We start from the raw sequence: 17,608 nt of genomic DNA, 5'->3' as shown, positions 1-17,608 counted from the left end.
TGAGCTGGAAAATAGAATGGTGGAAATTACTGCATGGAACTAAACAAAGAAGAAAGAATATAAAGAAAAGAGGACAGTCTTAGAGACCTCTGGAATAATACTGAAAGCACTAACATTCAAACTATGGGGGGTCTCGAAAGAAGAAGAGTAAGAGAAAGGAGCAGATGGAATATTTGAAAAGATTATAGTCAAAAACTTGCCTGACATGGAAAAGAAAATTAACACCCACCTCCAGGAAGCACAGAGTACCATACAGGATAAACCCAAGGAGAAACACACTGAGATGCATATTAAACTAACAAAAATTAAATATAAAAAAAAATTAAAATCAGCAAGGGGAAAGCAATAAATAACATACAAGGGAAGCCTCATAAGGTTATCAGCTGATACTTCATCAGGAATTTTGCAGGCCAGAAGGGAATGGCAGGATATACCTAAAGTGATAAATGTGAAAAACTTAAGACCAAGAATATTCTACTTAGTAAGGCTTCTAGTAGATTTGGATTTGATGGAGAAATCAAAAACTTCATAGACAAGCAAAAGCTAAGAGAATTTGGCATCATCAAACCAGTTTTACAACAAATGCTAAATGGACTTATCTAGGTAGAAAACTAGTCAGGAAAATAAGTCAGTCAGTCAGACAGTTCGGTAGCTCAGTCATGTCTGACTCTTTGCGACCCCATGGGCTGCAGTGCACCAGGCCTCCCTGTTCATCACCAACTCCCAGAGTTTATTCAAACTCATGTCCATTGAGTTTGTGATGCCGTCAAACCATCTCATCCTCTGTTGTCCCCTTCTCCTCCTGCCTTCAATCTTCCCCAGCATCAGGGTCTTTTCAAATGAGTCAGTTCTTCACACCAGATGGCCAAAGTATACTATTGGAGTTTCAGCTTCAGCATCAGTCCTTCCAGTGAATATTTAGAACTGATTTCCTTTAGGATGGACTGGTCGGATCTCAGACCATGAACTCATTATTGCCAAATTCAGACTTAAATTGAAGAAAGTAGGGAAAACCACTAGACCGTTCAGGTATAACCTAAATCAAATCCTTTACAATTATACAGTGGAAGTGACAAACAGGTTCAAGGGATTAGATCTGATAGAGTGCCTGAAGAACTATGGACAGAAGTTTGTGACATTGTACAGGAGGCAGGGATCAAGACCATCCCTAAGAAAAAGAAATGCAAAAAGGCAAAATGGTTGTCTAAGGAGGCCTTACAAATAGCTGTGAAAAGAAGAGAAGTGAAAGGCAAAGGAGAAAAGGAAAGATATACCCATCTGAATCCAGAGTTCCAAAGAATAGCAAGAAGAGATAAGAAAGCCTTTCTCAGTGATCAGTGCAAAGAAATAGAGGAAAACAACAGAATGGGAAAGACTAGAGATCTCTTCAAGACAATTAGAGATACCAAGGGAACATTTCATGCAAAGATGGGCACAATGAAGGAAAACCTAAGAGAAGAACACAAATAGGAAGGTAAGAGAAAAGACCTACAAAAACAAACCCAAAACAATTGAGAAAATGGTAATAGGAACTTGCATATCGATAATTACCTTAAATGTGAATGAATTAAGTATCCCAACCAAATGACAGAGACTAGCTGAATGGATACAAAAGCAAAAGTTGTGTATATGCTGCCTAGAAGAGACCTACTTCAGTTTTAGGAACACATACAGACTGAAATTGAGGGGACAGGTGCCGGGGTCCAGCCCTGGTGGATCCAGGGAATTTGAAGGGTGGATGGCGTTGGCGTGAGAAAAACTTATTTATTGATTGATATAAGATTAGATTAGGAAGAAATAGTGTAGTAGGAGAATTAAGTGGAGGAAGAGGGCTGAATAGCTTGGATTACGCGGAAGACCAATAAAATTCCAGACAAGGAATTTGCACCATCTACATTGGGCCACCGGCGCTCGCTTGAATATCTAAGGGTGCCTCGCCTTAGGCTCCCTTTCGCGCGGGTCTTAACAGCCAGGGCAAGTAAGTAGACTTGGTGAGCCTCCGCGCCCCAGATGGAAATTCAGCCTGAAATTAAAGTAAAGAGCAAAGGGAGGGAAAGGGAGAGAAGAAGAGAGAGAGAGACACGGGGGAAACCAGTCCAGTGACTGGCTCCATCCTCTATTGTTCAGAAGGCCTTTTATACTTTTGATAAAACATGGAGATCAATGGATAACACAAAGTTATGCAGCGTTAGCAGTCCAAACTCTTATCAAAACCAGGCTTTTCTCTCTGCATACCTAATTGTATACACAAGTCTTAGGTAATTTACACCATCTTCCAGCCAAAAGGGCCAATTAACATTTTACAGCCTTTTTTCTGATAAGGGTTTGTCAACCAGAAGACTTATTTGTGTTGACCTTCCCAAAGTCTGGTGCCACTCTCAGAAAGCACTAAATAAAGTTACATTCTTACACAGCAAAGATATAACAACTTATAACAAGTAGAGGGAGTACAGTAATTTACAGCAAAAGAGAAGCAATTAACTCAAAAGTCTAGTGTTGCTAACATCAAAACTACCATGTATCTTTTTCTACATCCTGCTTACATTGAGTAACATCCTTCCAGGTGCCTAAAAGATAAAGAATATGGAGGTCTGGCAGCAGTCATTGAATCAACAGTGAAAACCCTCTACCAATATAATTTTTAACTCTTTTTTTTTCTTTTTTTTTCCTTTTTTTTTTTATTTTTTATTTTTACTTTATTTTACTTTACAATACTGTATTGGGTTTGCCATACATTGACATGAATCCACCACGGGTGTACATGCATTCCCAAACATGAACCCCTCTCCCACCTCCCACCCCATAACATCTCTCAGGGTCATCACCGTGCACCAGCCCCAAGCATGCTGTATCCTGTGTTGGACATAGACTGGCGATTCAATTCTTACATGACAGTATGCCTGTTACAATGCCTTTCTCCCAAATCATCCCACCCTCTCCCTCTCCCTCTCCTTCTGAGTCCAAAAGTCTGTTATACACATCTGTGTCTTTTTTACTGTCTTGCATACAGGGTCGCCATTGCCATCTTTCTAAATTCCATATATATGTGTTAGTATACTGTATTGGTGTTTTTCTTTCTGGCTTACTTCACTCTGTATAATCGGCTCCAGTTTCATCCACCTCATAAGAACTGATTCAAATGAATTCTTTTTAACGGCTGAGTAATACTCCATTGTGTACATGTATCACAGCTTTCTTATCCATTCATCTGCTGATGGACATCTAGATTGCTTCCATGTCCTGGCTATTATAAACAGTGCTGTGATGAACACTGGGGTACATGTGTCTCTTTCAATTCTGGTTTCCTCGGTGTGTATGCCCAGCAGTGGGATTGCTGGGTCATATGACAGTTCTATTTGCAATTTTTTAAGGAATCTCCACACTGTTCTCCATAGTGGCTGTACTAGTTTGCATTCCCACCAACAGTGTAGGAGGGTTCCCTTTTCTCCACACCCTCTCCAGCATTTATTGCTTGCAGATTTTTGGATTGCAGACATTCTGACTGGTGTGAAGTGGTACCTCATTGTGGTTTTGATTTGCATTTCTCTAATAATGAGTGATGTTGAGCATCTTTTCATGTGTTTGTTAGCCATCCGTATGTCTTCTTTGGAGAAATGTCTATTTAGTTCTTTGGCCCATTTTTTGATTGGGTAACTTATTTTTCTGGAATTGAGCTGCATAAGTTGCTTGTATATTTTTGAGATTAGTTGTTTGTCAGTTGCTTCATTTGCTATTATTTTCTCCCATTCAGAAGGCTGTCTTTTCACCTTGCTTATATTTTCCTTTGTTGTGCAGAAGCTTTTAATTTTAATTAGATCCCATTTGTTTATTTTTGCTTTTATTTCCAGAATTCTGGGAGGTGGATCATAGAGGATCCTGCTGTGATTTATGTCTGAGAATGTTTTGCCTATGTTCTCCTCTAGGAGTTTTATAGTTTCTGGTCTTACATTTAGATCTTTAATCCATTTTGAGTTTATTTTTGTGTGCGGTGTTAGAAAGTGATCTAGTTTCATTCTTTTACAAGTGGTTGACCAGTTTTCCCAGCACCACTTGTTAAAGAGATTGTCTTTACTCCATTGTGTATTCTTGCCTCCTTTGTCAAAGATAAGATGTCCATATGTGTGTGGATTTATCTCTGGGCTTTCTATTTTGTTCCATTGATCTATATGTCTGTCTTTGTGCTGGTACCATACTGTCTTGATGACTGTGGCTTTGTAGTAGATAGAAAACCCTAAAGACTCCACCAGAAAATTACTAGAGCTAATCAATGAATATAGTAAAGTTGCAGGATATAAAATCAACACACAGAAATCCCTTGCATTCCTATACACTAATAATGAGAAAGTAGAAAAAGAAATTAAGGAAACAATTCCATTCACCATTGCAATGAAAAGAATAAAATACTTAGGAATATATCTACCTAAAGAAACTAAAGACCTATATATAGAAAACTATAAAACACTGATGAAAGAAATCAAAGAGGACACTAATAGATGGAGAAATATACCATGTTCATGGATCAGAAGAATCAATATAGTGAAAATGAGTATACTACCCAAAGCAATTTACAAATTCAATGCAATCCCTATCAAGCTACCAGCCATATTTTTCACAGAACTAGAACAAATAATTTCAAGATTTGTATGGAAATACAAAAATCCTCGAATAGCCAAAGCAATCTTGAGAAAGAAGAATGGAACTGGAGGAATTTTTAACTCTTTAGAAAAGGCTTTGTGTCTTTAAGATGCTTTTAAGCTTTGTGCCTCTCACGGTTGGGGGGCTGTAAGCAATTCACAAGCTGTAAGAGGTCTGGGGAACCTGTTAGGCAAGCTAGAGAGCTATCAGAGGGGTTTTAACTGAAACATCCCTTTCAAATGCAGAAGACTAAAGCCCTGAGTTGACTTTTTCCAGAGAATATTAGAAAAGTGGAAAAGCAGAGCACAAAAGCCAGCAGATTCTTATTTTTGAGGGGGTGGATGCTCAGGAAATTCCAGGGGGAAAACCTGAGGTCTGATTAGCCTTGCCATCAGAGCTCTTGCCGCATGACCTTGTCACGGGTGGAATTCCTCACGCTGGCTCCCAGCAGACAGGTAAAGATATTCCATGAAATTTAAAAAAAAAAAAAACCTAGAGCAACATTACTCGTATCAGACAAAAGAAACTTGAAGATAAAGACTGTTACCAGAGAAAAGGATTGACACTATATAATGAGCAAGGGAACACAAGAAGAAGATACAGCAATTGTAAATAAATATGCAGCTCACTGTTAAAGAATATATCAGCCATGACAGGAGACATAGGTTCAATCCTTGGTAGGGAAGATCCCCTAAAGAAGAAAATGGCAACCTGTTTCAGTATTCTTGCCTGGAAAATCCCAAGGACAGAGGAGCCTGGAAGGGTATAGTCCATAGGGTTGCAAAAGAGTTGGACATAACTTAGTAACTAAACAGCAACAACAAATATACATACATGCATCCAACATAGGAGCATCTCACTATATAAGGCAAATGCTGCTGCTGCTGCATCGCTTCAGTCTTGTCCGACTCTGTGCAGCTTCATAGACGGCAGCCCACCAGGCTCCCCTGTCCCTGGGATTCTCCAGGCAAGAACACTGGAGTGGGTTGCCATTTCCTTCTCCAATGCAAGAAAGTGAAAAGTGAAAGTGTAGTCGCTCAGTCATGTCCGACTCTTTGCAACCCCATGGACTGCAGCCTACCAGGCTCCTCCATCCATGGAATTTTCCAGGCAAGAGTAATGGAGTGGGTTGCCATTGCCTTCTGCTAAGGCAAATGCTAATACCCCACTATTGTGTTACTGTTGATTTTCCCTTTTAAGGCAAATGCTAACAGCCGTAAAAGGGAAAATCAACAGTAACACAATAATAGTGGGGCACTTTAACACCCCATTTATACTAATGGACAGATCATCCAGACAAAAATTTAATGAGGAGACACAAGCCTTCAGTTAAATATTAGGCCAGATAGACTTGTTGATATTTATAGGATATTCTATCTGTAAACAGAAGGATACACTTTCTTCTCAACTACACAAGAAACAATCTTCAGGATAAACCACATCTTGGGTCATAAATCAAGTGTAATAAATTTAAGAAAATTGAAGTCATTACAAGCATCTTTTTGACCACAATGCATGAGATTAGAAATCAATTACAGGGGGGAAAAATCTGTAAAAAACACAGACACATGAATAGAAAATAATATTTTACTAAATAATCAATGGATCACTGAAGAAATCAAAGAGGAAATTAAAAATATCTAGAGACAAACGACAACAAAAGCACAGTTATCGAAATCCTTTGGGACACAACAAAAGCAGTTCTAAGAGGAAGTTCATGGCAATACAACCTTATCAGGAAATAAGAAAAATCTCAAATAAATAACCTGAGCTTACATCTAAAGCAACTAGAGAAATAAGAATGTACAAAACCCCAAGTTAGCAGAAGGAAAGAAATCATAAAGATCCCAACAGAAACAAATGAAATAGAGATGATGAAAACAATAGTGAAGATCAATGAAAGTAAAAGCTGATTCTTGGAAAAGATAAACAAAATTGAGGAGCCTTTAGAAAGAAAAAAAGGGAGAGGATTCAAATCAATGAAATTAGAAATGGAAAAGAAGTTACAAGAGACACCACAGAAATACCAAAGATCATAAGCAATTACTACCAGCAACTATATGACAATAAAATGGACAACCTAGGATAAATGGACAAATTCTTAGAAAGATACACCTTCTAAGATTGAACAAGGATGAAATAGAAAATATGAACAGATCAACAATAGGTATAGAAACTGAAAATGTGATTAAACTTCTTCCAACAAACAAAAGTAGGCAAGATTGTTTCACAGGAGAATTAACACCTATCCTTTGAAGCTCTTCCAAAAAATTGTAGGAAGTAATATTAACAGGATCATTCTACAAGGCCAATACCACCATGAGACCAAAAATCAGACAAATATACTACAAAAAAGAATAGGCTAATATCACTGATTAATATAGATGCAAAAATTTTCAACAAAAAAGTAGCAAATAGAATCCAACCGCACTTGGAAAAGATCATACACCATGATCAAGTGGACTTGATCTTAAGAATGCAAGTATTTTTAACATATGCAAATGAATCAATGTGATACACCATATTAACAAGTTGAAAAATAAAAAAAACACTCAATAGATGCAGAAAAGGCTTTTGACAAAATTCAAAGCTCATTAATGATAAAATCTCTCCAGCAAGTGGGTTTGGAGGGAATTTAGCTAAACATAATAAGGGATATACAGGACAAATGCACAGCAAACATCATTCCCCGTGATGAAAAACTGAAAGTATTTTCTCTAACATCAGGAATAAGACAAGGATGTTCACTCTCAGCACTATATTCAACATAGTACTGGAAGTCCTAGACAAGGCAATCAAAGAAGAAAAATAAATAAAAGCAATACAAATCTGACTTACTTCACTCTGTGTAATAGGTTCCATGTTCATCCACCTCATTAGAACTGACTCAAATGTGTTCCTTTTTTTATAGCTGAGTAATATTTCATTGTGTATATGTACCACAACTTCCTTATCCATTCATCAGCCAATGGGCATCTAGGTTGCTTCCATGTCCTAGCTATTGTAAATAGTGCTCCAGTGAGCATCAGGGCACATGTCTCTTTCAATTCTGGTTTCCTCACGTTGTATGCCTCACAGTGGGATTGCTAGGTTTTAAGAAAGTTCCAAAGAATAGCAAGGAGAGATAAGAAAGCCTTCCTCAGTGATCAATGAAAAGAAAGAGAGGAAAACAATAGAATGGGAAAGAATAGAGATCTATTCTTCAAGAAAATTAGAGATACAAAGGAAACATTTCATGCAAAGTTGGGCACAATAAAGGACAGGAAGAGTATGGACCTAACAGAAGCAGAATGTATTAAAAAGAGGTGGCAAGAGAACTATGCAAAAAAGATCTTCATGACCCAGATAACCACGATGGTATGATCACTCACCTAGAGCCAGACATCCTAGAATGTGAAGTTAAGTGGGCCTTAGGAAACATCACTACAACAAACTTAGTGGAGGTGATGGAATTTCAGCTGAGCTATTTCAAATCCTAAAAGATGATGCTGTTAAAGGGCTGCCCTCAATATGCCAGCAAATTTGGAAAACTCAGCAGTGGCCACAGGACTGGAAAAGGTCGGTTTTCATTCCACTCCCAAAAAAGGTAATACCAAAGAAAGTTCAAGCTCCTGCCCAATTGCACTCATCTCACAAGCTAGAAAAGTAATGCTCAAAATTCTCCAAGCCAGGCTTCAACAGCACGTGACCTGAGAACTTCCAGATGTTCAATCTGGATTTAGAAAAGGCAGAGAAACCAGAGATCAAATTGCCAACATCCATTGTTTCATCAAAAAAGCAAAAGAGTTCCAAAAAATATCTACTTCTGTTTTATTGACTATGTCAAACCTTTGATTGTGTGGATCACAACAAACTGTAGAAAATCTTTAAAGGGATGGGAATACCAGACAACCTTACCTGCCTCCTGAGAAATCTGTATGCAGCTCAAGAAGCAACAGTTAGAACTGGACATGGCTAAATGGTCTGGTTCCAAGTTGGAAAGGAGTACGACAAGGCTGTATATTGTCACTCTGCTTATATAACTTATATGCAGAGTACATGATGTGAAATGCTGGGCTGGATGTAGCACAAGCTGGAATCAAGATTGCCAGGAGAAATATCAATAACCTCAGATATATAGATGACACCACCCTCATGGCAAAAAGTGAATATGAACTAAAGAGCCTCCTGATGAAAATGAAAGAGGAGAGTGAAAAAAATCAGCTTAAAACTCAACATTCAAAAAACTAAGATTATGGCATCCAGTCCCATCACTTCATGACAAATAGATAGGGTAACAATGGAAACAGTGACAAACTTTAGTTTCTTGGTTCCAAAATCACTACAGATGGTGACTGCAGCCATGAAATTAAAAGATGCTTGCTCCTTGAAAGAAAAGTTATGACCAACCTAGACAACATATTAAAAAGCACAGATATACTTTGCCAACAAAGATTCATCTAATCAAAGCTATGGTTTTCTGGTAGTCATGTATGATTGTGAGAGTTGGACCATAAAGAAAGCTGAGTGCCAAAGAATTGATGCTTTTGAACTGTGGTGTTGGAGAAGACTCTTGAGAGTCCCTTGGGCTGGAAGGGGATCTAACCAATCAATTCTAAAGGAAATCAGTCCTGAATATCTTTGGAAGGACTGATGCTGAAGCTGAAACTCCATTACTTTGGCAACCTGATGCGAAGAACTGACTCATTGGAAAAGACCCTGATTCTGGGAAAGACTGAAGGCAAGAGGAGAAGGTGATGACAGAGGATGAGATGGTTGGATGGCATCACTGACTCGATGGACATGAGCTTGAGCAAGCTCCAGGCATTGGTGATGGACAGGGAAATCTGGTGTGCTGCAATCCATGGGATCACAGAGTCAGACACCACTGAGCAACTGAACTGAACTGATGGCAGTTCTATATCCAGTTTTTAAAGGAATCGCCACACTGTTCTCCATAGTAGCTGTACCAATTTGCATTCCCACCAACAGTGTTAGAGGGTTCCCTTTTCTCCACACCCTTTGTAGCATTTTTAGACTTTTTGATTATGTCCATTCTAACTGGTGTGAGATGATACCTCATTGTGGTTTTCATTTGCATTTCTCTGATGTTGAGCATCTTTTCTGCCTGTATGTCTTCTTTGGAGAAATGTTTGTTTAGGTCTTTTGCTCACTTTTTGATTGGATTTTCCATTTTTTCTAGTATTGAGCTGCATGAGCTGCTTGTGTATTTTGGAGATTAATTCTTTGTCAGTTTTTCATTTGCCATTATTTTTTCCCATTCTCAGGGTTGCCTTTTCATTTTCACCTTCCTTATAGTTTCCTTCATTGTGCAAAAGTTTTAAGTTTATTTAAGTCCCATTTGTTTATTTTTGTTTTTATTTCCATTACTCCAAGAGGTGGGCTTAGAGGATCTTGCTGTGATTTATGTCAGAGGATGTTCTGCCTGTGTTTTCCTCTAAGTGTTTTATAGTTTCTGGCCTTCCATTTTGATCTTTAATTCATTTTGATTTGTGTGTGTGTGTGTGTGGATGGTATTAGAAAGTGTTCTAATTTCATTATCTTACATGTAGTTGAACTGTTACCCAACGAACTGTTGCCCATGCCACTAGTACTGTATATTAACACATTATATGGAATTTAGAAACATGGTACAGATGATCCTACATGCAGGGCAGCAAAGGAGACACAGATGTAAAGAACAGGCTTTTGGACTCAGTGGGAGAAGGCAAGGATGGGATGATTTGAGAGAATAGCATTGAAACATGTATATTACCATATATAAAACAGATGACCAGTGCAAGTTTGATGCATGAAGCAGGGCACCCAAAGCTGGTGCTCTGGGATAAGCCAGGGGGTGGGGGTGGGCAAGGAGGTGGGAGTGGGGTTCAGGTTAGTGGGGGCACATGTATACTTGTGGCCAATTCATGTTGATGTATGGCCAAAACCATCACAATATTGTGAAGTAATTATCCTCCAATTAAAATAAATATTTTTTTAAACAAAGAAGTAAAACTGTCACTGCAGATAACAGCATACTATACATAGAAAACCCTAAAAAGACCACCATGAAACTACTAGACCTTATCAATGAACTTGGTATATTTGCAGTATACAAAATTAATGAACATAAATCTCTTGTATTCCGGTACACTAAAAATGAAAGACCAGAAAGAGAAATCAAGGAACTGATTCCAATTACCATAGCATCAAAAAGAATAAAACACCGAAATAAATAACTTACCTAAGGAGATAAAAGACCAGTATGCATAAAACTGTGACACTGATGAAAGAAATAATCGATGACACAAACTGATGGAGAGATATGCCATGTTCTTGGATTGGAAGAACCAATCTTGTGAATATGACTATAATACCCAAAGCAATCTGCAGATACAATACAATCCTTAGCATATTTCCAGGGGTGTTTGGCAAAAAATAAGTTAAAAATTTTTACAATTTGTATGGAAAAACAAAAAACAAATAGCTAAAGCAATCTTGAGAAAGAAAAATGGAGCTGGAGGAATCACATCCCTTGACTTCAGATTGTACTGCAATGTTATGGTCATCAAAACAGCATGCTGGTTTGATCTCCTTGCTGTCCAAGGGATTCTCAAGAGTTGTCCTCAGCACCACAGTTCAAAAGCATCAATTCTTTGGCACTCAGCCTTCTTTATGGCCCAACTCTAACATTTGTACATGAATACTGGGAAAACTATAGCTTTGATTATACAGACCTTTGACAGCAAAGTGATGTCTCTGCTTTTTAATATGCTGTCTTCATTTGTCATAGTTTTTCTTCCAAGGAGCAAGCATCTTTTAATTTCATGGCTGCAGTCCACCATCCACAGTTATTTTGGAGCCCAATAAAATAAAATCTGTCACTGTTTCCATTTTTTCCCCATCTATTTGCCATGAAGTGATGGGACTGGATGCCATGATCTTAATTTTTTAAATGTTGAATTTTAAGCCAGCTTTTTTACTCTCATCTTTCATTCTCATCAAGGGGCTCTATAGTTCCTCTTCACTTCTTTCCATTAAAGTGGTATCATCTGCACATCTGAGGTTGTTATAAAATGTAAATTGTCCCATAAACCATTCAAAAATTGTTATTAATTAAAAGTCTTCCTACAAGGAAAATATTAGGCCCATATTGAAGTTTTATGAAACATTCAAAAATGGTATTCTTGTTTAATGCAGACCCTTCTAGAGAATAAAGAGGAGGGAAAACAGCTTTTCTACCCATTATATGAAAATAGTATAAGTTTGACAATATAAATGGAAAAGAATAGAAGAAAGGAACATTATAAGATAAAATTACTCATAAATACAGACGCAATATTTTGAACAAAATGCCGAAAACTGAATTCAGTAAACTATAGAAAAGGTAACTAACTTTGACCAAACTAGATTTTCCCTAGTAAGGACAGCAAGGAGATTAAACCAGTCACTCCTAAGGATTAGCACCCTTGAGTATTCATTGGAAGGACTGATACTGAAGCTGAAGCTCCAATACTTTGGCTACCTGATCTGAAGACCCGACTCACTGGAAAAGACCCTGATGCTTGGGAAGTCTGAAGGCAGGAGAAGGGGATGACAGAGGATAAGATGGTTGAATGGCATCACTGATTCAGTGGACATGAGTTTGAGCAAACTCTGGGAGATAGTGAAGGACAGGGAAGCCTGGTGTTCTGCAACTGAGCAAATGAACAACAAAAACAATGCAAATGATATACTCAAATGATAGACTCAGAAAGTATATTAATATAATTCACAATATTAATAAGTTAATGAATAAAATATAGATATATGCAAAAATATCATTAAAACATCCAACAATGATTCCTTATAACTTTTCTTAAAAGTAAAGTAAATATTTCCATAACCTCATAAAAGGCATTTGCAAAAAACAATGAATATCATACCCAATGCTAAATCATTAAAATGTTCCCTGAAAATCAACCTGACATCTAATGTCTTGATTAGTGCAGTAATAGATAAAAAAATTTTTAAAAATAGAAAGAAATTAAATTGTCATTACTCAGACATGACATAAAAGTAAAGGTATTGTTATTAGTGACGTTGAGAATGTATAAAGAGGCAAACCAAAACTGCAGACAGCAATTCTGCTTTTCTCTAGATCCTAGAAAAGGTCTGTTCAGTCATTAAGCACAGGATAGCTGCAGGGATTGTTTATCATTTGTTCCCAGTCTGTCTGGTTGATAGTCTACTCTTGCTGGTTAGTACACATGCTGAACTGGAAGATAAATATTTTAAAACATTATCCATTATAGCATATTTTTCTCAGTTTTTTTTTTCTCACCTCGCTCAAATGGTATCTTTCAACAGTTAACGGGGTGAGGAATCATACTACTCTTTTTTAATCTGGGAAGATTTTCCTCTGCTCCTTAAAGGTGAGGGGCTATAGGTACTATACAGAGCAAGACTAATACTTCAATATATTGCACTAGCCACTTATATTTTTATTGAAGAATAAGTGATTTATAATATTATGTTGGTTACAAGTGGACAGTATAGTGATTCAGTATTTTTGCAGATCATACTCCATTGTAGGTTATTAGAAGATAATGGATATAATTCTCTGTGCTCTAGAGTATGTTATTGTTGCTTCTCTTATATATGTAGTAGTTTGGTATTCTTTAATACCATAAGCCTCATTTGTCTCTCCTCTTTTCCTTCTGCACTTTGGTAACTACAAGTTTGTTTTCCGTATCCATGAATCTGTTTCTCTTTTGCATACACTTTAATTTGTGTTATTTTTCAGATTCCACATATGAGATATATACTGTAGTATTTGTTTTTTCTCTGACATTTCACTAACGTAATATTATCAAGGTCCATTCATGTTGTTGCAAATGGCAGAATTCCATTCCTTTTATGACTGAGATATATAACAATTCCTCTGTTGATGGGTGTTTGGGTTGCCTCTATATCTTGGTTATTGTAACTACTGTTGTCTTGAATGTTGGGGTGCATGCATCTTTTTGAATTAGTGTTTTCTTTTTCTTTTTTCTGGATATATATCAGACAGAGGAATTATTGGATCATACAATAGTTTCATTTGAAGTTTCTTTTTTTTTTTTTTGCCAACAAAGGTCCATTTAGTCAAAGTTACTTTTTTTTTATTTTATTTTTTTTTACTTTACAATACTGTATGGGACTCCTACACTGTTTTGCACAGTGGCTGCACCGATTTACATTCCCTCCAACAAGGTACAAGGGTTCCCTTCTTTCATATCATCACCACCATTTGTTATTTGTAGACCTTGATGAAAGTCATTCTGACCCATGTGAGGTGACATATCGTTGTTGTTTAGGTTTGAATTTCTCTAGTTATTAGCAATGTTGAACATCTTTTCAAGTGTCTGTTACCACCTGTGTGTCTTCTTTGGAGAAATGTCTATTCAGATCTCCTGCCCATTTTTTTTTAATTGAGTTGCTTGTTTTGGGGGATACTGAGTTGAATGAGCTGCTTTTTATATTTTGGATATTAACCCCTTGTCCATCACATCATTTGTAAATATTTTCTTCCATTCCATAGGCTGTATTTTCACTTTGTTGATGGTTTCCTTTTCTGTGCAAAATATTTTAAGTTTAACTAGATCTTATTTGTTTATTTTTTTATTTCTTTTGCCTCAGGAGTCTGATCCAAGAAAGTACCACAGTGATTCATGTCATAATGTTCAGCCCATGTTCTCTTCTAAGAGTTTTATGGTTTCAGATCTTGCATTTAGGTTTTTAAATCATTTTGGGTTTTATTTTTGTATATTGTGTGAGAGAATGTTTTAATTTCACTGTTTAATTTGTGACTGTCCAGTTTCCTCACTTGTTGAAGAAATTATCTTTTCTCTTTTGTTCATTCTTGCCTCTTTTGTTGCAGATTAATTGACTGTATGTGCATGGGCTTATTTCTAGGCTTCTTGCCTGTTTTTGTGCCAATACCACACTGTTTTGATGAGTGTGATTCTGTGGTATAGTCTGAAGTCTGGGAGGGTTATATCTCCAGATTTATTGTTTTGTCTCAAAATTGGTTAGGCAACTTGGGATCTTTAGTGGTTCCATATGAATTTTAGAATTATTTGTTCTAGTATTGTGAAAACTGACATTTGATAGGGATTGCACTAAATCTGTAGATTGCTTTGGGTAGTATAACTATATTAATAATATTAATTATTCCAATCCCAGAGCAGGGGATGTCTTTTCATTTCTTTAAATAATTTTTGATTCCTTTTTTCAATGTTTTATAGTTTTCAGAGTATCCTGTTTAAAATCACATAAAAAATTATAAGGAGTAAATGTAACCAAGGAGATGAAATGACACTTATTACTTTTAGCATGCTTTCTTGCTTGGAGGATTTCATGGACAGAGGAGCCTGGCAGGCTACATTCTATGGGGTTGCAAAGAGTCAGACACGATTGAGTGACTAACACTTTCCCTTTATTCAATAATAAAGTGGCCTGTCAATGTCCAGAATTATTATTTCTGGCCACTACATTTTGGGTCTAAACTAATTTTTGTCCTCTTTTAACATGCTTGGTGTGACTTGACCACTTGGAAAATTTACATCCTAAGAACTTCATTTATTCTCTATCATCTTTGCTCATCACCTCTCTTTTGTCAGTATCTTACAAATATTTTTTGCTCAGACATATTTTTTCATTATTCCCAAATATCTGAACTCAATCATGAAGTCTTAATATCTTAACCTATAACTACTTTTATATTTACTCATGTATGTTCATCAACTATTATACATATGAGCTTCCCCGGTAGCTCAGCTGGTAAAGAATCCGCCTGCAATGCAGGAGACACCAGTTTGATTCCTGGGTCAGGAAGATCCCTTGGAGAAGGATAGGCTACCCACTCCAGTATTCTTGGGCTTCCCTGGTGGCTCAGTCAATAAAGAATCTGCCTGCAATTGCAGGAGATCTGGGTTCAATTCCTGGATTGGGAAGATCCCTTGGAGAAAGGCACGCCTACCCACTTTAGTATTCTTGCCTGCAGAATCCCCATGGACAGAGGGGCCTGGTGGGCTGCAGTCCATAGAGTTGCAAAGAGTGGTCACTAAGCACACAGTGCATTATACATATTAATTTAATATTTAGAGAAATCTCAGTTTTAGGGATTCCCTTGTGGCTCAGATGTTAAGGAGTCTGTCTGCAATGCAGGAGATCTGAGTTTGATCCCTGAGTTGGAAAAATCCTCTGGAGAAGAGAATTGCTACCCACTCCAGTATTCTTGCCTGGAGAATTCCATGGACAGAGGAGCCTGCTGGGCTGCAGTCCACAGGATCAAAAAGAGTTGGACATGACTGAGCAACTAAGCATGAACACACATTTAGCTTTAAGTTTGGTTCTTTGAAAATATACCTCCTTTCAACTTTTAAAATGTTCCTCTATCTCTTTCTCATTGTTGAGTATGAGGCTAATTTCTCATTATGACTATTTTTATTGATCATATAGGATAAGAAATATGAGAAATAATCAGTATAAGTTTACTGTTCACATCAAGTGACAGAAGAGAGATAATATGGACGTCAACTTTCCCAACAGGATTTTCCAGTTTTGTGATTATCAACACAAACTACACTACAAGATATCAGAGACAGTATACTTAGTGGCAAGAGATTTACAAGGATAATATTATGGCTTTGTAATTTTCTCAGTTTAGTTTGATCAACTTAGGGAGATTTTGTTTTCCTGGGACAGTTCATTTCATATTAACCACGCTAATGTTATTATCTTTTTAAATGCAGGTAAAGAAGCTGCTTCTAGAAGCATCCTGCTTAATGCAATGATGGTGTTACCTATACATAATTTTGGGATGAGCATCAGCAGGCATTATGATATCCAGCACACAAAATTGGCATGTGCCTCACAGGGAAAGGTTTCTCCCATTATGAATTGTAGTAAAGCAGGTAAGTATCTTAGGCTACCCAAGGCTCATCAGAGTTAAAACTAGTCAACTAATTATTGCATGTGAATAGCTACATTATTTTGAATCTTCACAGTTATTCAAGTTCTGTCCTAGTCTCTCTTTGAACTAAAGCTTATACAAAATTGAATAACTTATTCTGTTATACAACTTGTACAAGTTAGAGCTAAGATTCACCACTCATATGCATAGTGCATTTTTCTCATGAGAAATGGTAGCCATGGATAAAGAAAATGGAATATTATTTATCCACAAATGAGGAGGAAATCTTGCCATTTGAGACATTACAGATATACCTTGAGAGCATTATGCCTAGTGAAATAAGTCAAACAGAGAAAGATGAATAACATATTATTTTACTTATAAGTGGAATCTTTAAAAGAAACTCATGGATAACAAACTGATGGTTGCAAGAGGCAGGGGATGTAAGGCTGGGCAAAATGGGAGAAGGGATTTAAAAGGTACAAATTTCCAGTTATAAAATAAGTAACTCATGGGGATGTAATGTACAGAATGATAACTATAGATATTTATACTGAATTGTATAATTGAAAGTTGCTAAGAGAGTATATATTAAAAGTTCTCATCACACACAAAAAAGCGAAAGTATATGTAGTGATGGATATTAATAAGACTTATTGTGGTGATCATTTCTCAACATATACAAATATCAAATTATTATGTTACATACCTGAAACTAATGTTGTATATTAATTATATCTCAATTCTAAAAAGACTGAAGAAGTTCATGCCAAGAGATATCATAATTAAACTTTGAAAACTAGAGAAAAGCAGCTATAGAAAAAAATGATACCTTATCCATAAAGGCAAAACAATTCCTCTAATTTATAGATTTCTCATCAGAGAGCATAAACACCAAAAGAAGCAGCACATTATTTTCAAGTAAATAAAAAACTGTCTACTCAAAACTTCATATAGATAGGAAATAACTTTCAAGAATGAAGGAGAAATCAAGACATTTTCAGATGAAGAATATCTACGTAAATTTGTTACCTCTAGAAGTCCTGAAAGAATGGC

At 36.7% G+C, this 17,608-nt stretch overlaps 1 protein-coding gene across 1 annotated transcript in view; it reads left to right on the top strand.

Moving 5' to 3' along the window:
• LOC138076172 (phospholipid-transporting ATPase ABCA3-like) overlaps positions 1 to 17,608 on the top strand; it is a 215,958-nt gene that overhangs the window by 160,729 nt on the left and 37,621 nt on the right. The window contains exon 19 of the mRNA XM_068968393.1: positions 16,392 to 16,553. Within this exon, the coding sequence (XP_068824494.1) occupies positions 16,392 to 16,553 (162 nt within the window). The remainder of the gene's footprint in view (positions 1 to 16,391; positions 16,554 to 17,608) is intronic.

Source organism: Capricornis sumatraensis, chromosome 3, assembly GCF_032405125.1.
Source record: "Capricornis sumatraensis isolate serow.1 chromosome 3, serow.2, whole genome shotgun sequence".
NCBI classification, from domain to species: Eukaryota; Metazoa; Chordata; class Mammalia; order Artiodactyla; family Bovidae; genus Capricornis; species Capricornis sumatraensis.
The sequence above is the reverse complement of the archived record's forward strand: the minus strand, read 5'-3'. Positions and strand labels throughout refer to the sequence as shown.